The sequence below is a fragment of the Drosophila innubila genome, assembly GCF_004354385.1.
Source record: "Drosophila innubila isolate TH190305 chromosome 3L unlocalized genomic scaffold, UK_Dinn_1.0 0_D_3L, whole genome shotgun sequence".
Taxonomy (NCBI): Eukaryota; Metazoa; Arthropoda; class Insecta; order Diptera; family Drosophilidae; genus Drosophila; species Drosophila innubila.
The window spans coordinates 16,929,526-16,955,276 of record NW_022995376.1 but is presented as its reverse complement, the minus strand read 5'-3'; the positions used below and the strand labels follow the sequence as shown (position 1 = coordinate 16,955,276).

The 25,751-nt window shown below is 38.9% G+C and overlaps 6 protein-coding genes across 9 annotated transcripts in view; 3 read left to right on the top strand and 3 right to left on the bottom strand.

Annotated features, from left to right (window-relative positions):
- Positions 1 to 15,310, bottom strand: part of LOC117787242 (phosphatase and actin regulator 4) — a 103,930-nt gene extending 88,620 nt beyond the window's left edge. The window contains exons 1-2 of one of the 2 annotated variants that reach the window (XM_034625719.1): positions 14,926 to 15,310; positions 12,531 to 12,656 (exon numbers count right to left, since the gene is read on the bottom strand). In XM_034625719.1, the coding sequence (XP_034481610.1) occupies positions 12,531 to 12,656; positions 14,926 to 15,058 (259 nt within the window). In that variant the 5' untranslated portion in view covers positions 15,059 to 15,310. The remainder of the gene's footprint in view (positions 1 to 12,530; positions 12,657 to 14,925) is intronic. The other variant, XM_034625720.1, reaches the window with a different exon arrangement.
- Positions 12,952 to 14,079, bottom strand: LOC117787244 (protein nutcracker). The gene is made up of 2 exons (XM_034625726.1): positions 14,046 to 14,079; positions 12,952 to 13,982 (listed from the first exon to the last, which is right to left on the bottom strand). Exons 1-2 carry the CDS (start codon positions 14,062 to 14,064, stop codon positions 13,108 to 13,110), a joined length of 894 nt encoding a protein of 297 aa, XP_034481617.1. The 5' UTR covers positions 14,065 to 14,079; the 3' UTR covers positions 12,952 to 13,107.
- Positions 15,311 to 15,470: 160 nt separating the features above from the next.
- LOC117787219 (integrator complex subunit 10) lies at positions 15,471 to 17,933 on the top strand. The gene is made up of 3 exons (XM_034625685.1): positions 15,471 to 15,697; positions 15,755 to 16,832; positions 16,889 to 17,933. Exons 1-3 carry the CDS (start codon positions 15,489 to 15,491, stop codon positions 17,543 to 17,545), a joined length of 1,944 nt encoding a protein of 647 aa, XP_034481576.1. The 5' UTR covers positions 15,471 to 15,488; the 3' UTR covers positions 17,546 to 17,933.
- A 371-nt stretch (positions 17,934 to 18,304) lies between these two features.
- Positions 18,305 to 19,523, bottom strand: LOC117787222 (mpv17-like protein 2). 2 transcript variants are annotated; one of them, XM_034625689.1, is made up of 2 exons: positions 19,427 to 19,523; positions 18,305 to 19,240 (listed from the first exon to the last, which is right to left on the bottom strand). In XM_034625689.1, the coding sequence occupies exon 2, from the start codon at positions 19,131 to 19,133 to the stop codon at positions 18,516 to 18,518; it is 618 nt and encodes a 205-aa protein (XP_034481580.1). In that variant the 5' UTR covers positions 19,134 to 19,240; positions 19,427 to 19,523; the 3' UTR covers positions 18,305 to 18,515. The 2 variants fall into 2 exon arrangements, with proteins under 2 accessions (XP_034481580.1, XP_034481579.1); XM_034625688.1 differs by having other exon boundaries at positions 18,305 to 19,523.
- A 63-nt stretch (positions 19,524 to 19,586) lies between these two features.
- Positions 19,587 to 22,269, top strand: LOC117787221 (GPI mannosyltransferase 3). Of its 2 annotated transcripts, XM_034625687.1 has the most exons (6): positions 19,587 to 19,761; positions 19,866 to 20,027; positions 20,193 to 20,660; positions 20,718 to 21,299; positions 21,358 to 21,601; positions 21,692 to 22,269. In XM_034625687.1, the coding sequence occupies exons 2-6, from the start codon at positions 19,900 to 19,902 to the stop codon at positions 21,836 to 21,838; spliced, it is 1,569 nt and encodes a 522-aa protein (XP_034481578.1). In that variant the 5' UTR covers positions 19,587 to 19,761; positions 19,866 to 19,899; the 3' UTR covers positions 21,839 to 22,269. The 2 variants fall into 2 exon arrangements, with proteins under 2 accessions (XP_034481578.1, XP_034481577.1); XM_034625686.1 differs by having other exon boundaries at positions 21,358 to 22,269.
- Positions 22,270 to 22,988: 719 nt separating this feature from the next.
- Positions 22,989 to 25,555, top strand: LOC117787633 (succinate--CoA ligase [ADP/GDP-forming] subunit alpha, mitochondrial). Its single transcript, XM_034626205.1, has 4 exons — positions 22,989 to 23,140; positions 23,499 to 23,947; positions 24,552 to 24,836; positions 24,903 to 25,555. Exons 1-4 carry the CDS (start codon positions 23,104 to 23,106, stop codon positions 25,116 to 25,118), a joined length of 987 nt encoding a protein of 328 aa, XP_034482096.1. The 5' UTR covers positions 22,989 to 23,103; the 3' UTR covers positions 25,119 to 25,555.
- The last annotated feature ends 196 nt before the right edge of the window (positions 25,556 to 25,751 follow it).

Sequence of the window (25,751 nt, the reverse complement as noted above, 5' to 3'; positions counted from 1 at the left end):
ATTATCAGCCTTGTCGTCGGCAGCGTCAAGTATTTCGGGAATGTAGTCCATCAATGTCAAACTTACCTGCAAGAGAGCATGAGAAAAAAGCTTTTAAGAAAGTTTAATATAAAGTCAAGTCTACAAAATATAAATATAATATATGGTTAAAAGGATTATGGGAAGCAGCTGTAGAGAAAATGCTGCTTAAGTAAATAGGGAAGTCACTTTTTTAATTGATTGAAACTTTTTACAATATATAAAAGCATACGAAATTTAATATTTTTTGAATCTTTGTCAGTAAAAAATACATTTTTTGATGAATAACCAGTCACAATTTCTTATTATATAATATTAAATTATTTCTTACCAAAATAGCATTTCAATTAAATTACTTAAAACCAGGGAATAACACGGAACCGGTGCCGTAACCGTTAACCGAAACTAACCGTTTCATTTTAAGTACCGGAGCTGAAACCATAACCGAATGAAAATTCTCTTTCATGAACCGAATACCGAAACGTTTGTACCGGTACGGTTGTGGTAAAGTTGCTAGGTCAAAGAGTTCTCCAACTTCCAACTGTCATAACTTGATCAAAACTGAATAGATTTTCAAACGGAATGTCATTTTGATCATGTTTTGGCCTCTAAATTCATTCTGTATTCATTTTTGGTTCGTTTAGAAAATTTAATTATTTTCGACCAAAATTCGATTTCGAGGCTAAGGGTCCACCCTTTGAAATTTCGAAATTTCAAAATTTTAAATATCAAGTTATCACTTTTAATCAACTTCCTTTATCGTAATTAGTATGAAACCACACTTTAAATTTGATTCAGTGAACTTTCATTTTTTTGTAAAAAATCATGTGAAATTGAACAAAAATTTGGACTTGTAAAGTGGCTAAAACCGTAGTCTGTCCAACTTCAAACTGTTAAACTTGATCAAAACTAATCCGATTTCCAAGCGGAATGTCATTTTGATCATGTTTTGGCCTCTAAAAACATTCTGTATTCAAATATTTTTAAATTCGTTCAAAAAATTTATTATTATTATTACATACAACGACATCTTAAAGATTTAAAATGTTTCAAAATTGATTTGCTGTACCGCTACGTACCGGTACTGATAGCGGAACCAAAACGGTAACCTATATTTGTTTCGCTTCGATTCCCTGCTTAAAACACTAGAATTATTTAAGTTCGTTTTATTCAGAATAATATCGATTATATTGACAAAGAACTGTGTATGTATTTGCTTCAGTTTTCTTATCTGTGTCAGGAAACCTGCTATTCATACAGATTTCCAGCATTCCCACCACAATTTTAATTTGATTCAACTCGCATTATCTTTCACAAATATGCGATATGCGGCATTTACTTAGCTTGATTGCCAAACACAACAGAGAGTGACATAAATATACAAAACTGAAGTGCAGGGAAGATGATGTCTCGCTGTCTGTCTGCTTGATTGAAAGACAAACAGAAATCAACATTTATTATATTTATTTATCATATTGATGTACCTGCCTTTTTACATAAAATACAATAGGATTTTATTTTGCTTTATGGCAAGTCATTGTCATAAAGTCTGTTAGCATTGTTGTTGACCAGAAGCATAAGGACTATATATAGGATAATAGGAGTAATACAAAGAGTTATTTTTTAAGACTATATAGTAGATGTATACTGGTAGAAGAAAGTTCTGGAGATCAGACTTGAATTAACACATTCCAAAAAACAAAGAAAACACAAACATAGCTTAAAATATCAAATGATTATCGTTATTATAAACTAGCTTAATTAATACCAACTAATCTAAGCAATGGCTATAACTTATTCTCTCTTAAATTTCATTTGAATTCTGTCTTTGAATTAAAACTTGCGCCAAAATTTAAACAAGATTGAAGACAACAATGCGAAATAGATTTGGCTAATTAATCAGTTGTAGAAAATTATTGCAATTATCAACTTTCGCTTGATTAATGATTGCTAAACGCCGCCAAAAAAAATCTAATTAATTGCCAGGACCATACAACAAGCCTTATCTCAAAAGAAATCCCCAGAAGGATGCTTCACTCCTTTGCCTGTGTAGTGTCAACATAGTGGGGCCAATCTCGATGCTCAGAACAACACTCAGCTGATTAAACTCAACAAGTGCGACTGGAGGATGAAAGGAGGAGGAGAAGGAAGCATACTTTGCAGGACAAGGACCACTTCAAAGGGTTTCGGTTTCAGTTTCATAAGGCACTCAGCGAATTCGACGATAAAACACGTTTAACCCGTTGTCAGGGTCTTTGTTCGGCGCACTTTGGCCGTCATTTATTTAAAGCCGCCCCCAACATTGTTGTGGGCAGTGGAGGGCGTGGCAATTATTCGGAGGACGAGTCTACACATTAAAAATTCATTGCTTAATTCAGCGATGAGTTGCAAAAAGGCTGCTACAAAACAATGGAATTAAAAGGGGGGGCAGGGAAATGGGAAAGTTGTAATGAAAATGGCGTCTGACCTCTGTTAAAAATGCACAGCAACAATTTCCGTTTCCGCTCGCCTGACGACCGTTTATTCGACTGCTTCTTCTTCTTGCTCAGTCCCAAATGCTGTCGACGTTTGCGCAACATGAGGCAAAAAGGAGAGAAAAATTGTTGCAAAAATCGTACTGATAAATGTTTGGCCTATTAACGACACAAATCAAGGTGATGACGAGCTTCCCCAGCTTCCTCTTTGAGTTCCCTCTCCTGCCAATAGCTCAACTCAATTGCCAATTCACACGCACACACTCTCAAGTTTTTGGCGTTAAATTGAAACGGGAACAATCTCCGCCGATAAGGCAATATTCTTCTCTTTTATTCTCCTTTTTTCACTTGCTGCCATTTACAGCGCTCAACGTGGCGTATAATCGATTTTTATAGCACAAAAAAATTACTCAGCCGCCGCGTTTGCCGTCAACTCGCGCCTCGCAAACGTTTCACTTTCAACTAACTGACGAAAATCAATTGCAAACCTGTCAGCAATAAGTTTTTCCTTACCTTTTTTTTTGTCGCTATTTTTCTGTTCTTTTTTTTTTGTGTCGCTTCTAAATCATTCTAGTCTTTGTGTGGTCAACGCACGCAAAGAGGCCGCGAAGGTCAGAGTAGCATAGTCAAAGCATAAGAACGTTTAAATCAATAGATAAGTTTAAAATATGCGGGCTACAAAAATTAGTGTGTGGAAAATCAAGGAAAATATAGTAGTAGTAGAAAACGGAACAGTTCAGTATTTAAGTTTAAGTACAAGAGCTGTTAAAGTGATAAACTGTTATATCTATGGATTATTTAGTGTAGTTTTGTTTAAAGTTGAGGTTTATAAAAATGAATAATAAATCACTTTCTGATCAACAATATAAAGCGATTAAAACAAAAATTTAGGTTTATTCATATACAAACACAATAAATTTAAGGTGAAGTATAAAAGATCGGTAAGGATCCGACAAAGCTATGACAGTTTGAAGCTTTTGAAATAATTATCAAGATGAAAGTATACAAAAAATGAAGAGTGATGGAAAAAACATTAGTTTTCCAACTTTTAGGCAGAATACAGTTACAGTTGAGTTATCGATTCATTAGGAAAATCGATTTAATTGCTTCTATTGACCGTCAGAAAGATAATCGAATTAAAGTAGTTAATAAGCAAGTTGTATTGCATATTCAACTAAGGAGATAGCAACTCGAAATCATTAACATAAAACTTGTGTACTTAAAAAGTTTTGTAAAGCTAATTACATCAAAACTGATAAATAAATGCAATCGAGAAGTTGCAGTAACAACAAAGCCGCCAACAAAGCTACCAATTGAACGACATGACAGCGCACTGGGACAAGGGAGAAGCTGAAATTGGAGGCGGACAACGTGGCGTATAAGTAACCGCTTTTATTGTCATTTGCCGCGCCACTCAATAAGCGACAAGAGGAAAGAGAGGAAGAGAGGAAGAGAGAAAGTGGTAGTAGAGGGGAATACCAGAGGGGTATACCAACTCCCCTGATTCTTCTCCATCCCTGGTCAGCGCAATGTCGGCCACATGCACAGAACGTCCTCATCTGGCTCAAGTGACTCTGAGGAGAGGGAATCTGGAGGCACTTCGAATGCAATTATATGCAGCACATGAGCAGCATGCTGATGACGCTGATAGAGTGAGAGAGACAGAGATAAAGATAGGGCGAGTGGGCGTGGTCAGCTGAACAGGTAAGTAGGCCAACATAAATAAGTAAAAAGACAGCAAAAACTTGGTCATTATAGATAATACAAAAAAAAAAAACGATAAACGCAATGCAATTTCTGATTGAGCACATTAAATATTTAAAGCAAAATGTCTAAGCTGTCAATTGTTGTTGTTGTTATTGTTGCTGGCAGGATGTGAGCACACACATAAAGGTCCTTAAGGTTCAAGGACTCGCCATTTGAATTGGGCTTCCCAGTGTGTGCAAATAAAGATTATCTTTTCCTGTGCGCAGCGCATTTTTATGGTAATTCGCCTTGTTGCCACTGACAGGCCACAACAAGGAGACACACACACACAACACACACACAACACACACACACAAAGCTAAAGCCAAAGCCAAGGCAAAAATGAATTGGCACTTGAATGTGTTGGCTTAAAGAAGTTGCAGGCATGGGTAAGATGATGGCCTAATTCAATGCCAGATCACGGAACAAATGAAATTTCTTACCTCCCTCATCTCTCTACACTTTGCTCTCCTCTCTGCCACACACTCTAACAAAAGCTGACACAGAACAAAATTGGCTTTTACACAGAATGCAACTTAATCTAGTCTATAAGCGCATTCTCCCAAATATTTTCACAAGCTATTAGTTACAGTTGTGCAGTTTAAGCGTTTCAAATATTTTAAGCTATTTATCAACATTGTTCTTAAAGTGTTTTGCTATTTTGGGGAAACTTGAAACAACAGTTTGTCGTAGAAAAATAATCGTAATAATAAGTTGTCCAACGATAGTTTTGTTTAAAAGGATTAGCTTGTTCAACTTCTCTTGGTGTAATAGGATTATTGATAGTAAAAATTTGGATAAGATATTGTTAGGGATTACACTTAGAAAGAAAGATAATTTACAGACAGAAAGAGTACCTTCAAGATGAACTGCTCAATTTTGTATAACAATAATTTTTAAAGACAATAAAAATCCAAAACTAGGTTTTATGTCTCAGAGCTATGAATTTTCGTTTTAAAGCAGTGCCGAGTATTAAAAACTATTATAATTATTATTATTCTCTAATAGATTTCTTGGTTTAAAATAAGCATATATATCAAAGGCGAATATACTTAACTTTACAAATCAATTTTGTTTATTAATAAAGCACGCAAAATAATAAGAAATTTAAGAGTTTAGTGAAAGAAACCATGCAAGATTTATTTATATTAATATCCCTTGTATCCTTGCTCATTTAAACACATATGTGAACTCTTTTAGCCGGCTCTTCCTATTGCTAACAAAGACGAGAGATGCTTAAGTAATACGAGTTCATTCAATATGTTATTCAAAGAAAATACTCTCAAATTAGATGACAAAAAGATGCTCGATTTGTAGCTAATGCAAAAGCAAAGTTAAGCAGTCGATTATGTTGTGTATCTGTTTAGGCCAACGACAACTTTGGCTATTTGGCTTAAATAGCGGCTCATTTATTTCCGTTTACACCCACACACAGATACTAAACGAAGAGAGTGAAAAAGAGAAGACATTCGCTAATGACGTCAACGTTTAGCGCATAGAGTTCAATCAATAGGCTTGAAAACAAAGTCAAACTTATGTGAATAGAAATTTTTGTTGGCACAAGTTGCAAATTAAATTTACATTTGCTGCACGTAACCCGTAGGCAGAGGGGGGAGTCCCCTTAATTGTGCTGCCAACGAGCGCGAAAAGAGATGCTGCAGTCGACCCCTGGTCGGAGTCTGGATAGCTGCCAACTCGAGCCAATTATGTGGCATGAAAGGAGGCAGACATGGGGCAGTAGGTGGCATGTGAGGCAACTGTCGGTGAAAACGTGCGGCAGCTGCAAGGACGAAATCAATACGCGAAACATTAACTCGAGACTCGCTAAAGACACGCCATGGACTCATTAGCTTGTGGCAGCTACACACACACACACACACAACTCTCTCCCTAACTTTCTCTGTCTCCCTTTTTTCAAGATGCTGCCACACACACATGCCAGCATGATTACGAGTGTGGCATCAAAGTTACTTGCCTCCATTGTTGCTCAGTTTGTCATAAACGGCGCCATATTGACAGCGAAGAATAAGAGAAAAAAACCATAAACGAAATCAGCGAATGGAAGATCGACTTGGGAATGACCTTAGAAAGGCAACTTGAATGTGGCATGCCCCAATGTTAGAATGGACTTAACTTTAGTACATGTTAATTATTTCTGCGTCCTCCATAGTCAGTTTACATTTAAATGTACAGTTTATCAGATTCAATGCTTACATTGGCGTCCTCCAGTGTTACTTGTTGGACTTACGCATATGGAGTAAACTCTACTTTTTAAATTCTCAATCTTTTTCAATTTAAATTTAAATTATTCAGTTATTTTATTAAGTTTCTTAACCATGTCTTTTTTTTTATACGCTTTCAACCACTTTTGTCACTTAATATGGCTTAAAAGCAATAAACTTATTGAAATTACAGATAAACATGTTGTCGCTTTTGCTTTCCTCACGTCACAGTCCCCGCCCTTGTCACTTTATCTTGATTCAGTTCAACTTTTTTGTTAGGGAATATCATGATTAATTGCTTTTAAACAATGTGTCGAAAACATGCGATAAGCAGACAAACAAATAATAGAGATAGTCAGATCAGACAATAAAAATAAATTGTGAAAAATAATAAAACGGAAAAATCTTGGAAATCACAAAGTAAAAAACTGTAGAAAAAAGAAAGAAAAGAAAAGGTCATGGCAAGCACACAAGGTGTTGTTTAATGACTTTCATTGGGATTGCTTAAATATCCTAAGTAAACCTTTGAAAAACAAAACCAGAGAAAAGTGTAAGTCCTCTCATAGTAAATGAATCTTGGAAGCCTTAATCATGTTTAATAAAAAACTGAATAAAGTCCTAGATTATTGCTATTAAAAGCTGTAGTTTCATGAACATTCTTTATTATTTATTTATTATACAGGGTATATGTATTAGAAGATAAGAGCCAAAGCAAAGAACCAATGTCTCTTATCGATACAATAAATATTTATTTTTCCTTTGCTTTATTTTTCCTCTCTTGATCGAAGCAAGCAAATAAAAGGATATTAACAGACGATATGGACTTGGATCGAGCTGTTCTCGCGTTTTTCTGGTGTCACTGAGAGTGTAATTTAATTAAACGCCCCCACACACAAAAAAAACACACATAAAAGGAAAAGCAGAAACAAAAAAATAAAATCAGATTTGCTAGACGGCGCCAAGGGAGAGATGCGAATGTGAATGAAAGGACAAAGGACATTCCCAGCGACGCTTAATGAGTTGTTTGGTGTCAAACGAGAGGAAAGAGAAGAGAGAAGAGAAAGAGCCGAGACAGGGACTGTGACTGACTCAAATGCATTTTTATATTCAACTTTATGTCTTCAGTGTGAAAACTCTCAAAGTGTAATTGCACGACTAAAGTACTTGCTAAATTTACATAGCGTCCATTCCGAATAGTTAAACTCATTCTCGGCAAGCGGTTATGAGTTATAAATAAATAGTTAATGTTTCTACTAAATTAGCATATAAAGGGAATTAACAAAACGATTACCAAGGCAAAAAAAATTAAACTTAATGTTGGCATAAGCATTTAGTGCGCTCGAAATGAGAGAACTTAAATAGAAACTAATATTGTAATGTCAATTGGAAAAATTTAACAAATTTGGGAAATCACCTAATATAATAATAAAAAATTAAGCTTATTATCTTAGAGACTGTTAAAAGTTATAGCCTTAGTAAAAAGCATACAAATCTGTGATACAGAAGACCTACAATTTGAAAGTGCAGTATTATATTCGTCTTGGGAAGATTAAACTCATAAAGTCTACTTAACGATTATAATATACGAAAAATAAAGCTGCTTTATCATAGAATTCAGGTCTCTTAGCATCTAGCAAATTCTTGAAATTTCTTGGTATAGAAAACCAGATTAAACAAGAGATTACTGAGCATGACATTATGTAAGTACTTTAATTAAACATCTTAGTGAAGAATATGTTAATTTTGTATTTTTAAAAAATTCTTTTGCATTTCTTCAGAGTAAAAATATACATAGTCTAGTTTTATATTCAAATTAGTAATATAAAATGTACGAATTGAGCTGAAATTATGTATTTTTCGCGAAAATGATTTTGACTATTCCCTATACCTCAAAATAAGACAGGCTAACTAGTTAACTCGGAAATTAAAAGAACAAAATCTTATTTAGTAGATATTCCTCTGAGTTCTTCACAAATCTTAAGTTTTGTAGTATTTCATCGTATTATATCATATCATATATCGTAGCTATTATATTTTCTCATTTGTTTTAAGACCGTCACGATTTGCAGAGCTGCCAAAAATCGCATATAACGCGAAATGCGACAGGTAATTAGAGCTAGCTTTCCGTTGACCTTAATCTTGCACCTCCTTCCATTTTTAGGGTTTCCCTGTATGACACTCACCTCGGTACATGGGAAATTCGCCATCGCTGTGACTGTGACACAGCATAATTGGAGAACGGCAACGGGAGGCGGCAACCATGATGCCCGTTTTATGGTGTCCGGCAACGCTTAGCTTAGTGGATGCCACATGGGTGGACGTGGATGAAGTGCTGGATGTGGCAATATTAGCTGACAGTTGATTTGATGTCTTCTGTTGCAAGGTAGCAGCATTAAGGGACCCACCTCCACCTCCTCCACCTCCTCCACCTCCACCTGCACCTGCACCTGCACCTGCAGCTGCTGTGGCAGGTGACATGGTGGCACAAACGGAATACGAACGTGCCACATGACTCAAAGTGCGACGTCGAATTGTTGCAGACGCAGCAGCCGCCGATGTTGTTGTTGTTGCCACCGCGGCAGCATTGGCATTGCGATAATGATGTTGCGGCGTCGAATATTGACAATGATAGGCGGTGGGCGCGGCCGATGTGGCAGCTGACTGTTGTTGTTGTTGTTGCTGTTGTTGTTGCAACTGCTGATATATGGGTGCGCCACCTAGCGACAAATGATGTTGCAACGGCGGATGGGGACGCGAATGCGGATGTGTTGCATATTGGCTAAAATTTGACGTATGTTGTTGTGGTTGCTGCTGCTGTTGTTGTTGTTGCTGCAGCTGTTGCTGCTGGAATGGCGGATGCGAGTGTTGATGCTGCAGCTGACGTTGCTGTTGCACGGCGGCCATTTGAAATTGCTGCTGCAACTGCTGCAACAGATCATGCTGCAGTTGCTCATTGGTCTTGTTGGCCACATTATCGCTGGCATTCAACTGATTCGGAGTCTGCTTTTGCTTCTCCCAGGGTCCGTTGCTGTCGCCGCTGTAATCCAGTTTGAAAGCGTTTCTCAGGACTGACTCTATTGAAGACTCATCTAATATTCCGGGAATGTGGATTGTGTGTGCTTTAATTAAGGCGCCGCACGTCGCCAGCCAAATGGGGCAACATTAAAACGGGCCCCAAGCAGCTGATGCACTTTTTGGCCAGAATTGTCACTTATTTATGTCGCAGAGTCTCGTGTGTTTTGTGTATGTCGGTCACACACAACATACAAAAGGACACACGCGAGGCAACAACACACAGACACACACACACACACACACACACACTCTCACTCACATACACTCTCAGTGAGGTTATCAAGGAGTAAAAACGTGTTGTTAACGTGAACCGAAAACTCGACCAGATCCGTTGGGCTTAAGTACAACGACTGATTGCACGAAGCTTTGTTATCCTGTGCAAAAGCTGCTGCTGCCTCTAACGCAAAAAGCGCAACTTTCCCACAGTCAGAGAGAGAGAGGAGAGAGAGAAAGCAAGAGAGCGAACAGACGGAGAGAGAGAGAGAAGCTGCACAAACTGGACCAAGCTTTGTTGGCCATGGTTTAGGCTACACTCTAGAGTATTTGCCAGTGTGTGAGTGTGACTCTCTGTGTGTGTTGAGAGAGTGGGCGGGGGGTGGCGCCACAACGTTACTTCTGTTTACGAAAGTTCCTTTGCATGCAGCAAACGTATGTTTTGCCAACTCTTTCACTTTGTTTACCGTCAGAGCGTACAAGAAAAGTAAAACAACCGACAAACGACAGCTTTGAAAAGTGTGTGGCATAGTTAGCAGAGGCATGCAACATTGAGGCAAAGTACAGATTACAAGTAATAATATTGTGTTTTTTTTTTTATTGCTTATTTAACTAATAAATTCTATTAAATAAGTTTTAAAACAAAATTTAAAAAATATAATATGATATGATACATCAAAAATTTGAAGATAAAAAATTCATGGAAAAAACCTCTTTCATGTATAATCATTCACATTTAGATCAGCTTAGAATATTACATAAATTTGATGAGTTTTTATAAACTAACGAAGTCTCTAATGAAATAATATTGCAATAAATATGTATAAGGAAGATTATAACGCTTTCGCCCCTTTAAAACTAAAGGAAGAAGGAACAAATATAAGTAGGGAAATAACTTCTATATATTATCTCAAAATAAAATTCTATTCAGGAGTTGGTTTTAATTATTTTGAGATTTTCGGTTGGTTTCGATTTTTTCTGGCGCCTCCGATTACTTTTTATGATTTAATGAAATATTTCTCCTTTTCACTTTTAAATATGCTAAGTACGTTTTATTGTTTCATTTTTACTTGTACTGATAATAATAACAATTAATTCCAAAAACTAAAGAACTAAGACATTTTATTCCAAAGATTAGAACCATACGCATTTCAAGACCACTTTAAATAAGAATATTCTCATTAAAAAAACATATGATATGGTTTCTAGTCAGTTTAATCAACGAAACTTGAAATATCTAGAAATTGTCATAGCTTGCCGATAAGATAACAATTAATTTAGCTGACTAGTCATTTGACCTAAAAAAAAAGCAACTCAATAAAAAGTAAATGGAATTTATTTGCAGAATATTTTTGTTTCAGAACACAGTGCAAGTCCTTGATGATGCAGTCAGAGTGCGCCTAGTGCGACCCACTGACAGTTGGTCACCAGTAAAAGCATTGGGTCGAAAAACATAACATTCTGATGCCTGGGTTCATTCACCCAAACCAAAGACAGCAAGGAGCCTCAGTTTTAGTTAAAAACTCACCCACAGTCACACCAAAAAAACAGATGTTCCTGGGGAAAGGACCCGAAACGGATTTCAAGAGCAGCTGCAAAGCTCTTCAAAAGCTTTTTTTGTCGTGCTGAGAGAAGAAGCACAGACAGCAACAATATTACAATACAATACTTAAAACTGTCAGGAGAACCTTAAAAACAGAAGAGAGAGAGAGAGGGGGGGGGAAAATGCGAGGGAAGAAGTCGTGTTTGATTTTTTAATACGAACAGCCGAAGTTGTGCTCGTAATTTATTTATGTATTTGTCACTGGGTCTTTTGATAAAGTTGTTGCAAGATAATTTCGATGGTTCCCGCAGGACCAAAAAAAAAAAAACAAACAAGTGGGAAAGGCTACAGTCGAGATCCCGACCATAGGATACCCGTTACTTATTTCAATATATATAAAAGAACTTTAAAGAATTTAACAAAAACTACTGCATACTTTTTGTTGATTGTATTGAAATAATAACTTTATTAATAACTTTGGTTAGCTAATACTCTCGTTCTACTTGTCCGATCTGGCTGCGGTTAAGTGAGATTATAGATAACGTTATTTACCATAAATACTGTATTATCTTACAAAGTGTGGGTGTGGTGGTTTTTCGCGATTTTCTGGGGCTGGTATATAGAAGTCTGTGTGCCAAATTTGGTTACTCTACCTCTTATAGTCCCTAAGAACTTTTTGTTCATACAGACAGACAGCCGGACAGACGGACAGACGGACATGGCTATATCGACTCGGCTATTGATGCTGATCAAGAATATATTCACTTTATAGGGTCGGAGATGCCTCCTTCTCCCTGTTACATACATTACAACGAACACAATATACCCTTTTACTTACTTTTTAAGTAACGGATATAAAAAGAGGAGAAAATCGTACGGGATGCGGGGTAGTAGCTACCCCCTTGATAACGCTGGTCGATATCATAATACAAACATGGAACAGGCGCACAGCAAAGCTGAACAAGCGACAGTCAGCATCAAATTGTGTGGCAAGCATATCCCGAAATTGAGGATGAGAAGAGGACTCCCTTGGGAGGGAAGCTGCCACTGTTTTGCGTGGGTTGTTGATTTTGCGTGCGCATTAAAAAAAAGGAAAACTCACTATGTGTTGGCGCAACTTGTGGGTCTCGTTGCTTGTTTCTAATTCTGCAGTGCTGTGGTTAAGGGTCGACTGCTTTAGGGGCGTTCCCAGTTATGTATTTCGATAAGAAAAAGTGCGAGTTTATCTACTCTACTTACCGTTGATATCGTGATCATTGAGGTAGTTGCTGGCGCTGCTCTTAATGCTGATGCAGTCCAATGGCGTTGGCTCAAAGATGTTATACGAATCGCAGGACTCCGCGCCGGGCGTTGGTGGTGCCTCCACTGCATACATACAAATAGAGAGAGAGAGCAAGAGATAAAGAGGTGACAAAGGTCAACAGTAGTGCATTCCACTTGCAACTGGAGTTTTTGTATAATTTGGATAGTTTTTGTATAGCGTTTAGATTTATAGGCTTTGTATTTATTTTATTTTAATATAATATTTATTTATTTATTAAATTTTCTGAAACAATCCATTCGTTCTTATAATTAAACTCTTACTTAAAACTGATAATTTATTAGCCCTGCTCCATAAACTTTTTGCTCTTTCGAGCATAAAAAAACATATATTCCTTCATTCATTTTTTCACTAAAATTTATATTTTATGCAGTCCAGCAAAGCACTTAAAAATAATAGCTAGATGTTGTATTAACTGATCTTCTTATAGCCAAATTCTTACTGAGAATTTAGAAATTACTTAGAATTTAGCAACATATATTTTTTTAAGTCTTGTTAATCATGCCGTTTAAACAATTTGCGGTAGTTGCAAAGCTGCCTATTGACATTCGCCACAATATTTAATTGATTTACATTCAAATATCGAAAGATTTCATTGTAAAGCTCATCTGGCAGACCCAAAAGCGAGGGATGCAGGTAGAATTTCAGGGCCAACAACTGCTGGGCACGCATTGGCTGAAAGAGCTTCTGACGCAGCTGCAATGACAGCTCGTCCAGTCTGCGGAAGCGCTTGTAGAGCGGCTCCAGCTGCACGTTGAGCACAAAGCGTCCAATGGACAGACAAATGCTGTGTCCCGGTTCCTTTGAAGGCGGCGCTGGGCTCAGTGTGACCATGAGAAGGTCACCCAGCACAACGGCCATCAGGTGAGATTGTAGTGTGGACACATTTGAGTCTTCCTGTGTGGCAGATTCATCCAATAGCGTACGTAGGACCATGCGAAAGGGTGCATCCTCGGATTTTCGAATAGTTTGTGGCGACTGCTGGCTAAGCAGACGCACATTGTAGATATGAAAGCAACCAACGGCCGGCACAGGCCTCAGTTGATCTCGCTTCTCCACATACGTGTTGTCCTCGACAAATCCGCTCTCCAGGGCCACCAAATAGATCAATAGCATCAGCAATTCGACCGAGGAGATCTTCGTTTCAGTATGCTGACCCAGCATCTGGCGGAGATGCAATGGCACCGCATCTGGCGTTGCATATTCCAGACATAGCGGTTCCTCCTCCTGTTGGCCTTTTACATCGGTCGCCGCTGTAATGAGGCAAGGTTTGGTATGAGTGCACCATGTGCATGATCTTGTTGAAGTTGTTGGGTTTGTTGTGGTTGTTGCATCGATGTTGTGTGTGTGTTTTTTAGTTGGGAATGCGTCTATGAGATACACATTGATTAGTATACAAAAAACGAGGCAAAATGATATCAAAGGCAACTAACCTGTGTGTGTATGTGGCATGCGATACCAAAAATGGTGTGACTACGTGCATTTATATTTTATGTTTTCTTTTTTTTTTTTTTAATAAATTAATTACACACTACAATAAAACACGAAATCAAATGTAACGACTCAAAAGGTAACGAGAAATGATAAAAGAATGTATGGGCAAAGCATACAGTATGTCAAGTAATTTATTTGACAAAATATACAATTTATTACTAAAATATTTAAGACGAATGAATCTTTTTATTTTAATAAGACTCGCAATTAAGAGTTGAGTATAAAAATATCCAAACGGAAATAATTAATCTAGATGAGTGGGAAAATTATATATACTTTTTCGGGATGCAGTATCCTGAAAACAGGATAAACTTTAACTAAAAAAATTAATTTTAACTCTTATTTTTCGATAAAAACAAATTATGGAAAAATAATTAGATTTTTTAAATATAATAATGTAACTCTTTCTTTTAATTTTTATTATAAAAACCCAAAATTATAATTATTTTTCAAGTTTAAAAAAAAAATAGAAAATCAAAATACTTTTTATTTTAAACATTATAAAGTCTTAGTCAATGAATTTAATAAAAACATTTTGAAAATCCAAAATGTTTTCTTTTGCAAAATCAAGTGCTTAAATTTTTAATTTTGTCAAAAGAATTACTATACTAACTGTATGTACATTAGTTAGTGGATCTTATTCGGACACGATCCATACCAAAAATCAAAACAAAATTAATATTAATATTATTATACAAATGGAAAGTTTGCAACAATCGTTATTAAGCTACGATACATAAACAAGTAAATAATATGATAAAAAGTAACACTTCTAATCTATATATTTACACAAACGAAAATATTTTAAAGTTTACTAACGTTCCAGTTCCTCTGCAGCAACTGCGACCGCGACTGCGACTGAGGCTCCCAACGATGACGCAGAAGTTGTCGCGTCGGCGTCCGCGCTGACTTTGCTGTCGGCGTCTTTGTTTGTTTTAGTTGGATCAGACATTTTATGCTATGTAGGTTCTGATGACATGCACATTACATAAACATTTTAAATATATGTTTTTATATAAAATGCAATTCATTTGATTAAGACTTGAAAGCTTTCTGCGTTACTGCAAAAGTACACTGCACACTCGCGAATCGAACCGTTTACAAGCACTTTCCCAAGCTTTGAACCGCTTACACAAATTATTTCACGTATTTACGAAATTAACAACATTATTTATTATGACTGTTCATATTTTGGTTTAAAATATGCACAAAGTAAAATTTAACTAATAAACCGAGGGCTGCCACCCTACATTATTGTCCGATCTGGCAGCTTGTTCTCAATTGCTTGTGCTCTTAGTGCTTGCTTACCAGCATACTAGCCTCAGTAGAGTAAACATTTTTAATGTTTTTCCCATCTCTAATAGCCGGCGTCAATTATTTTTATGCCCGAGATGACTTCGGTTGAGGAAAATGAAATTTATATGGTAAAACAAGCACAAAGTGTGCGCAAAAGTGATCCCAGTTCGGCCAAGGCGTGGATTCTAACCGCCAAGACGCTGTATCCAAATGCATTTAACGTACAGTACGAGGCGTACTTACTGGAACGCGATGGGAAGAACTACGAGGAGGCGGCAAAGTGTTTCAGTGTCATGTAAGTGAGATTTTCCAAAATTATATAGCAAGTTTCTCTACATGATATGAATTACAGTGCCTGCAACTTTACCAATCAGCATGCGGAGCTATGGCAGGAGGTGAATGCCCTTACTAACGCGCTACGCAACGAAAGTGAGAGCACGCCGGAACAGGAGTTCTATGTGAAGATGTACAAACACCTGACGCCGGAAGTGCAGCATAATATATTTGTGCATACCATCAACAACAGTGGCGACAACTTGCAGCAATGCATTCATAGTTATATACTAATGTTTAATAAGTTCCCAAAAACGGCTACAACACAGTCGCCACGTTTACTGGAGATGCTGGCCGAGGGCATGAAGGCAGATCCGGATTTATATCAACGCATGCTGGTTGAGGAGGTGTTGCCAATGATACAGAACAAGCCGCCGGAGTTGTCGCCACTGCTCGCCTGTCGCCTGTACACCAACTCCTTGGAGTATTATTTGCGACAGATTATGGACGATGAGAAATGTGACACAATTGAGGCTTGGAAGAACATATTCAAAGTGCTCATGCTGTGTGGCCAAATGATGGGCTGGGAGCCCTTTTTGCCCTTTAGCAAGCACGTCAATCAGAATGTCTACTGGGATAAGCTGGTCAAGATCCTGCGTGGCAGTCCGGCAGGCAGCTCCCAAGTGTTATTCTATGCCACCACACTGTTCATCTACTCCCTGCATGGATATATAAGGAAACTGCGCATTGAAGACGCCGATGTCAGTCACGTACTTGTTGAGGGATTCATTGACTGGACGCCGGATGGAGGTGAGGTTCAGAGCATGGACTGGACGCCCGATGGTGGTGATGTGCAGAGCATGGAACCGCCAAAGTTCTCGGCAACCACAGCCATAAGTCAAGAGCTATCCGAGGCCTTTCTGCACGCCGCCCGTTGCTGGCAGCTGCTCAACACGGAACAATTCCAGCGGGATTTCAGTCAGTTAATGTTGGCGCTGCCACTGGCGCCGTGGATATCCCGCTTTCTGTTCGATCTGGCCATTTATTTTGGCCATCGCGATGAGGCCAACAAGCTAATGGCTGACATGACGACACAAAGTACGCTTGTACAGAGTCTACAAATACTAAGTCTCAATCTAATGCAGGGCAGCATGACAGTGAGTTCAATCCCTCTAAAAAAAGTTATCAAATACTCATTCCTTCTCTCTTGTAGCTTCAGGGATTCCAGTGCATTCTTAAGATACTCGCCGAGCTGCCCGCAACCAGCGGTCAACTGCTGGAGAATATCAGCCTGAAGAGTCATAGGCATATGATCTTTTTACCACTGACCAGAATTGCCCTCATCCAATATTGTACTCGTGCCATCGTCAGTCGTCTGAGTCGCATGCTCTTTGAACCCAACTGCTCGGATCGGCTGCTCGGGGACCTGCTGGCGCTGCTGCAACTCAGCGGGGACAAAGATGTACTACTAAAGCAACATATCTGCAACCTGATTACGCAACGCAAATCATTCAATTTACACACATTGTCCAACTACATCATTGCCACTGATATCATCGAGGAACTGGCCTTTATATGGAACTCTCAGCAGCAGGATGATGCAAACTTCGAGCTAACTGGTTCACCAACCAGCGGCGGTGGACCGGGCAGCACTTCAGCCGCCGGAGCAGCCCAACCACGTCGCATTGGCACACGCGGCGCCGACAAGGGTGCCAGGGATGAGTTCAAGTCCTTGATTCGACAGCAAATTGCCCGTTGCAATGAAAATGTGCCCACGCTGGTGGCCAACTTCATTACGCAGGAGCATCTGACGCTGGCACAGCACATCTTTGGCATGGCGCCGCCAGTGGAAACAATTGTCATTAAGTGAAGAATGATTTTCCAAACGAAAAGATGAGATCCTAGTCCGTGTGCCTAGCAGCAACAGGATGTTCAAGATTCCTCGGTGACTGAGAGCATATTATAAGCTTATGGCAATGAGAAATATATTTTATAAATATACAAGAGCTGTTGAGCAAGCAAAGACAAATTTCCAAAAATGTATGGATTCTTAACATTGTCATTTTACATCTAAATCTGCTTATCATTTTCATACCATCGAAGTCTCATAATTTTTTCAAAACGTTGCCAATTTTAATAGTCAACCACTGTCTCAGATTTTAAGAAATTAGTTTATATCTTTATGACAACAATTAACAGAATGCCTAATAACAACAATAACGTGAGATTGAATAAATAAAAAAGAAAGGTATTAACAATTTCTCTGGCATTTGCAAAGTTATAATTTTTTTAGGTTTATAAAGAACAGATTTCTATCATTACTTTATAACTGAAAAATGGTGTTCGTTTACATGTTTCTTTCTTATAAGCCAGTAACTTTAAAGGCTTAAATAAGTTATGTAATTTTATAATAACTAAAACTACGATTTTTCGTTCTACAAACTTGTTTTGATAGTTAATTAGAATTAAAAATAATATAATACTCTTTTTCGAGTGACTTTTTTTGCTTGAAGTAATGAAATTGCCAGAGTAGATTTGGTTTTAGGTTTAATCTCCGCTCTCTCTTTTTCTCAGTGCAATGTAATTTGTCTTAAAGCATATTAAATTAATGAATTAGTTATACAATACATTACTTAAAAAATGGTACACAGAGTTTTATTGAGTTTCTACCATGTTTGCTTTTATATAATTTTGCTAATAGCCTCATTTTAATGATATGCATAGATATTACGCACAAAAGTACGTCGATGACTAACAAATTTAGTATCATAGTTTTGTTTGATGATATCACACAGCAGGAAAATGCAATATAAATTAGTTAGATAATTATATATTAATAATTATGTCTTGCTTGCCGTTGTGATTATTTCTTTGGTTTCCGTTTCGGGGTTTTTGAGGGGATTACGGGCGATTTCGGATAGATTATTGGGCTCCAAGGGTAGATGGATGCCAAAGTCGTGCTTTATATAAGACATTAGGACGTTGTAGACCGCCGTGCAGACGTTGACAAAGGCCACACGGTATTTGGTGTCCAGGTAACGAAAGTTAATATACTGAGCTGCCGGCCAGGTTAACCAATCCAAGAGGTAGATGTAGGGAAACTTGGCAATCAGCTCCTGATGCGTTTCCTGCAACGTTTGACGCTCCAGATAGCAGATCGAGTAGAAGAATATTAGAATGCAGGCGGGCGACATGAACAGTTGATCAATCAGAATCTTTTTGCAGATATTGATGAACGTGCGATGTGGCATTACACGATCCATCCACTTGTACACATAATGATGCAGTGGTCCCTGCAATGCTCCTGCCACAAACATGCGATACATGCGATCGCCATCGTAGCGATCCTGTTTCCGCAGTCCATGTCGATACTCATACTCCTGGGCAATGACATCACCCACAACCATCAAGACACCGGAGCCGAGAACGTTTGTGATTAGCAGATATTTGCCAAACATTTTGTCCCATATCTGCTTGGACCAGCGCAGCAGAATAAATGTAAAGTCCTGACTTGTCTCACCCTTGCCATGGGTACAACGCCGTCCCAAAGATTTGCTGCCATTTCCTATTACATCAGACCTTAATATGATGCGGCTTCGTTTTGTGTGGGCTGTGAATGTCCGGCGCGGCAAATCGATGCGTATAGAGAGGCGGCTGCTATGCTGCAACAATGTTGGTAGACAGACGGCCACTCTCCGAGTCACCACGGACATTCTGGCCAGCTTACGCTATTTGAAAATAACGTACGCACCTGACTTCCTTTTCCTTTTCGTTTTCTGTTCGTCTTTCTACTTACGAATTTCGTGTTTGTTTTGCTTATCAGTCTGACAAATAAAGAGTGGCAGCCTTTCCCAAGGTTCCCAAATTTCCAATCTGGCAGCCCTGGCAATGTCGGCGTCACTTTTACTCTTTGCTTTGCTCTTCAGTTCGCGTTATTTTTAGGCCGCCTCAGTAGATTTTTTTCGGTTCACAACGCTAGCGCGCCAAATGCGTGTTTTTCTGGCTAAAATAGGATAAATTCCATCAAAACACGCACTTTTTTCACTTATAAAACACAACTCACACGCAGCGCAAACGAAATTTAAGGTTAGATACGCACAAATAAAGAATAATAAATAAATCTACATAAATGCATAAATTAAAAATAAAAAATGACACAATAGTAGCTTAAATAAAACGATTGATTTTAGGTGCCAACAACAACAACAATAAAATACAACTGTAATGAGGCTTCTCTATGTGTTCGGTCTGATTTTGGCCGTTCGTCTTGCATCCGTTTTCGTGGTCAAAACGTATTTTGTGCCGGATGAATATTGGCAGAGTCTGGAGGTGGCACACAAGCTGACATTCGGGTAAGTGATGAAGTATGGAAATACAGTGAAACAAAAAAGTATTGGCACACTTTATACAGATGTTTGATATTTAGTAATTTCATTAATAACTATTGGTGTGACAATATTTCTTTGATTCACTATGAGTGTATGCATATTTGTAATTTACATTTTGACCCCCCGCAGCTATGGTTACCTGACCTGGGAATGGGTTCAAGGCATTCGCAGCTATGTTTATCCCTTGGCCATCGCTGCTCTTTATAAATTGCTGGCGCTGCTGCAACTGGACAGTGCCCAGTTGCTGGTGCTGTTGCCACGCTTATTGCAGGCACTGTTGACCACTTACTCGGACTATCGGTTCTATGTCTGGACGGGCAAACGCAAGTGGGCATTGTTTTTGATACTCGTGCCTTGGTTCTCCTTCTACACGGGTTCCCGCACGCTGGCCAATACACTGGAGGCTTCACTGATTACCATCGCACTTAGCTATTTTCCCTGGCATGGCGAGGGCACGGCGTATTTGTGGCCAGCTGCCATCTGTTGCTTCCTGCGTCCCACGGCGGCGATTATTTGGCTGCCATTGACCGTGTATCATCTGCGCAAGAGCCGCTTGTCCGTGCTGGAGCTAATCCTCAAGCGTTTCTTTGTCATTGGGTAAGTGAAATCAATCACTGTTATCTGTGCCTTGGATTAAACCTTTTGTTTTTGCAGCTTACTCGTTGCTGGAGTTGGCATTGCCATTGATACTTACTGGCATGGTCAGTTGGTGGTGACACCGTGGGAGTTCCTCAAGTACAATATTTTCAACAACATTGGCAGCTTCTATGGCTCGCATCCTTGGTATTGGTACTTTATATCTGGCCTGCCCACAGTGCTGGGCATCAATACACTGCCCTTCATCTTTGGCCTCATCCAAACTGTACGGAAGACTGAAAAGTTTCCGGTTAGCAAACAGTTGTTGATTGCCATACTGGTCTCCCTGTTGGTACTGAGCACCGTGGAGCACAAGGAGCTGCGTTTTGTGTCCTCATTGCAGCCACTGTGTCTGTACGTGGCATCGGATGTTCTCTCCCGCTGGAGCTATAAGGCATCCCGTACTAAACTCTGGTTGGCAGCCTTCTTTATTCTGTTGCTCAATGCGCTGCCTGCTTGGTATTTCAGTACCATTCACCAGAAGGGACCCATTGAGCTGATGCCCAAGCTGCGGGACATTGCCCAGGATTACCGTGACGAGCGTGATCATCGCGCAAACATACTCTTCCTGATGCCCTGCCACTCCACGCCTTATTACAGGTGAGAATTGCCTAAACAACTTTATTTATATTATTAATAAAATTGATTATTTCATTAGTCACATTCACGAAAATGTTACCATGCGCTTCCTGACCTGCGAGCCCAATCTGAAGCAGCAGGAGAACTTTAAGGACGAGGCCGATCGCTTCTATGACGCACCAATGCACTGGCTCCGCTCCCACATTCCGGTGCATCCCCGCACTGCGCTTCCCTCCCATGTGGTGCTCTTCGATTCACTCGGCGACAAGATCAGCGAATTCCTAACCAACTACAAGCTGCTGCACAATATTGAGCACGCTGAGGTAAACAAGTTGAGCGATTCACAGGCTCTGCTTAACGAATGGTCTTCGGCGTTGGGCACGAAACCTCCTAACCTCACGTCTCTCCTGCAGTTTGTGGAGTCACGCATCGGCAAGTCAATCCTGGTCTATCAGCGTCTGCAGTCCGGCGAGGATAATGCATTTAATCGCAAAGAGTTCCAAGAAGCAGAGCCTGCCATGGAGCCGGAAGCTTTACCGAGCGAGAACCTTTTTAATTAGTTGAAAGTACTTAGCTGGCATTTTACATAGTTAACAGTCAAGCAAATTTTAAGAATGTCATTTATATTTTTCATTTTAAAACAGAAGACTTGAAGAGTTATTTAGCCCTCCGTTCAAAGTAAGAAAAGCAATCAATTGAAATTAACAGTACAATGATATTTTTGTCTGGCCTTAGCACAGTTTTTAAAACGTTTACAAATGAAATATGTAGTGAGTGAACACGTTTTTGTATTTTGTGGTAGTTTTCATAATTTTTATTAATTAATCAATTTTGTATTAGGCTAATATGTCAGAAGTGAGGCAATATATATAAACATATATATATGTATATATAGTAGAAGACATAATAAAGATTAGCTGTCCTTTCTTTAGTGTTTCAAATAAAGGTTCAGTCATCAAAGCCAAATAAATCGTAATTGTTTTAACTTAAATTTGAATAAATACAGTTACATTGATTTGAATTAGTGCTGTGAATTGAGATGTCGATAAATCGCGTTACAAATTAATTCGATATCAGTGCATTTATTTAAATGTTCTCACACTCGACAACTAATCTTTGTTATCGCTGGGTCAACTTATTTAGTCGATATTGTCGCCCATCACTGATAAAAATTGCAAATTAAAAAATCCAAAAATCTCAATATAAATGAATAAATTTGATGAAAATTTAAAATTCGAAATTAGACAAAATAAATGTAAACATTTTAATGAAGGTTTGAAGTTCGTCAGCCCTCGGGAAGAGAAGTTACAAAATGTAATTCTAAAAATAAAAAATTTAAGCAAAAGGTACAAAAAATCAGAATACTTTTTTTTGGAAATTGGCTTATTTTTTAAAGTTAAAATAGTCAAACCAGATCGGAATTTTTTACTGAAGTGGCAATTTTTGGACCGGGTGGCAGCCTTCCACACCAGTGCTGGCAAGTTTTGGGGGGGAACAATAGCTGTTTCTGTTAAATTTGTTATTCAGGGACTTTGCACAGTTTTACCAAAACTAATAATCGCAAAACTTAGCTGAATATATATTTAAAATAGCCAGATTTTCAGTAAATAGCAATTTTGAAATTTTTCTAGCAAACGAACTCTGAAAATAGCCAGATCTAGCTACAAAATAGCTAAGCTAGCAACAGTGCAACAGTCAGCAACTCTGGTCTGCATTAATTAAACGCGTTTTAAACAGAAACGCTGGTCAAGTTTAGTCAGGGGCAATTAATTAATTGCACAGATCTCGCACAAGCGAAAGCAACAACAGCAAACACACACAAAATATGGCTGCTTCAATGAGGGCGCTGCTTAAAGTGCGAGGTGAGTGAAAAATCTATTGCGAAACCATCTCAGAGCGAAATGTGTGTGCAAATTATATAACGATTTTTGGGCACAAAAAAAAAACAATTGAATGAATTAGAATGTGGCAACAAGTGGCAGTTAACGTCATTTGATTTTTATTAGGTCCAAATTTAAGTAAGCAGTCTCAGTAAATAGACGTGTCTGCAGTTTGCAATGTGTGTGTGTGTGTGTGTATGGGAAGAGGAAGAATGCGAGGGGAGCGAGTGGGTGGAGGCTTGTTCATGTTCAAGGTTCGCATGTGACCAAAGCAAAGCAAACAAACAAATTTTTGACAATGGGAATTCTCATAACAATTATTTGTTAATTATTTTGTTAGATGGCTTCACTGCCAGCGTACGCTGTGGCTCGCAATACAACAAGACGCGTGGAAACCTGAAGCTCAACGGCGACTCGCGCGTCATCTGCCAGGGCTTCACCGGCAAACAGGGCACCTTTCACAGCCAGCAGGCGCTGGAGTATGGCACCAAGCTCGTTGGCGGCATTTCGCCCAAAAAGGGCGGCACTCAACATTTGGGTCTGCCCGTCTTTGCATCCGTTGCCGAGGCCAAAAAGGCAACCGATCCTCATGCCACTGTCATTTATGTGCCACCACCTGGCGCTGCTGCTGCCATTATTGAAGCGCTCGAAGCGGAAATTCCGTTGATTGTATGCATCACGGAGGGCGTGCCCCAGCACGATATGGTCAAGGTGAAGCATGCGCTGATCAGCCAGGACAAGTCACGCCTGGTGGGACCAAACTGCCCCGGCATCATTGCACCCGAACAGGTTCGTATTTCTCTGACAGGTTCCTGTCATTTGCATAATTCTTAACATAATCAGTTAACAGCTGTGATGCGTGAAGACAACAGCAAAGTGATAAGCGATAGGCGATAGGTACAAAGTTCATCAAGTGGATCGATTGACCGGCCGGTCGCTGTTTATTTTCCGTTTTTATGACCTATTTATGGCCCCTATTTGTGTTGTGCTACAGTGCACTTTCGATATGGTTAACTAAATGAGTTGTTTACTGCAAAAACAGTTGTCGAAAAAGAAAAAAATTTAAATTCATTTGCATATTTTAAATGAACTGATAATCACTGTAAAGCTAACAGTCTTTGTCACAGCGCCTCGCTGTAAAGTTAACAGTGGTATTTTACAGTGTCCTAACCAGCTGATGTTATGTTAATCACATCCTTCGATAACAGATAGCTAAAATTGGCAACCGATTTAAATTTAACAGATATTTAAACAATGGTAGCATTTCCCTTATTTAAATTTGTTCGTCATAGCAATGCTATACTGTTGCTTGTACACTTATCTCACTGACTCATAAGCTGGTTTCATAAGTTGTATCCAATATTTGACAATTTTGTTTTGATTGTTTTTGCAGTGCAAAATCGGCATTATGCCCGGCCATATACACAAGCGAGGCAAGATCGGCGTCGTTTCGCGATCTGGCACCCTGACCTATGAGGCCGTGCATCAGACCACCGAGGTGGGTCTTGGCCAGACCCTGTGCGTGGGCATTGGCGGTGATCCGTTCAACGGCACAGATTTCATCGATTGCCTGGATGTGTTCATCAAGGATCCGGAAACCAAGGGCATCATTCTCATTGGTGAGATCGGTGGTGTTGCCGAGGAGAAGGCCGCCGATTACTTGACTGAGTTCAATACGGTAATAGAGACGACTTAATAAAAAATATATCATTAGCAATATAATAATATTCTTATTTATTTACAGGGTATCAAGGCTAAGCCTGTGGTGTCGTTCATTGCTGGCGTCTCGGCACCTCCCGGTCGTCGCATGGGTCACGCTGGTGCCATCATCTCTGGCGGCAAGGGCGGAGCCAACGATAAGATTGCTGCCTTGGAGAAGGCTGGAGTCATTGTTACCAGAAGTCCTGCCAAAATGGGTTACGAGCTGTACAAGGAGATGAAGCGATTGGAGTTAGTTTAGTTTAAGTCAATCAAATTGAACAAGAATCGTGACAAAGCCGAGGTACCAAAAGTACGACTCTGAAGAGAATTATGCGAAGCAAGAAAGATTATTAACTAATTAAGTAAAAAGTGAATATACCAACCAACCTAATATGAAAATATGTCGAAATCCTAAATAAATTATTGTGAAATTCTCTAATATGAAACAAAAACAGAGGACTGAATGTTATATTCCACAAAATGAATTTAATCTAAGCAACTGCCGTCGTACCACCTGTTATAATTAACAAGCAAAAATTTAAAGTATTCAGCACCGCGCACTTGAAAACATTAATATTCTGCTGTTGCTCTCACGTTAAAGGCACCGGCTTTGTTTTGCCTTATTTCGAATAACCTTTAGATATTTTTTTTGCAAATCAAAAGTTCTAGCTCGAAATAAATGTAATAAACATTAAATCAATTCTCGGTTTTATAATTTGAACAAATTGAAAATAAACAATACGTATGATTCCGCGCGGCGACTTAAATCGCAGGGATGCCACCTCTCCTAGAAAAAAGTTGCCGATCTGGCAAATTCATTGTTAAAGCACTGTTAAACAACAGTCTGGCGGCTATTATTCTTCTGAAAGCCATAACGACTACCGGACACAAA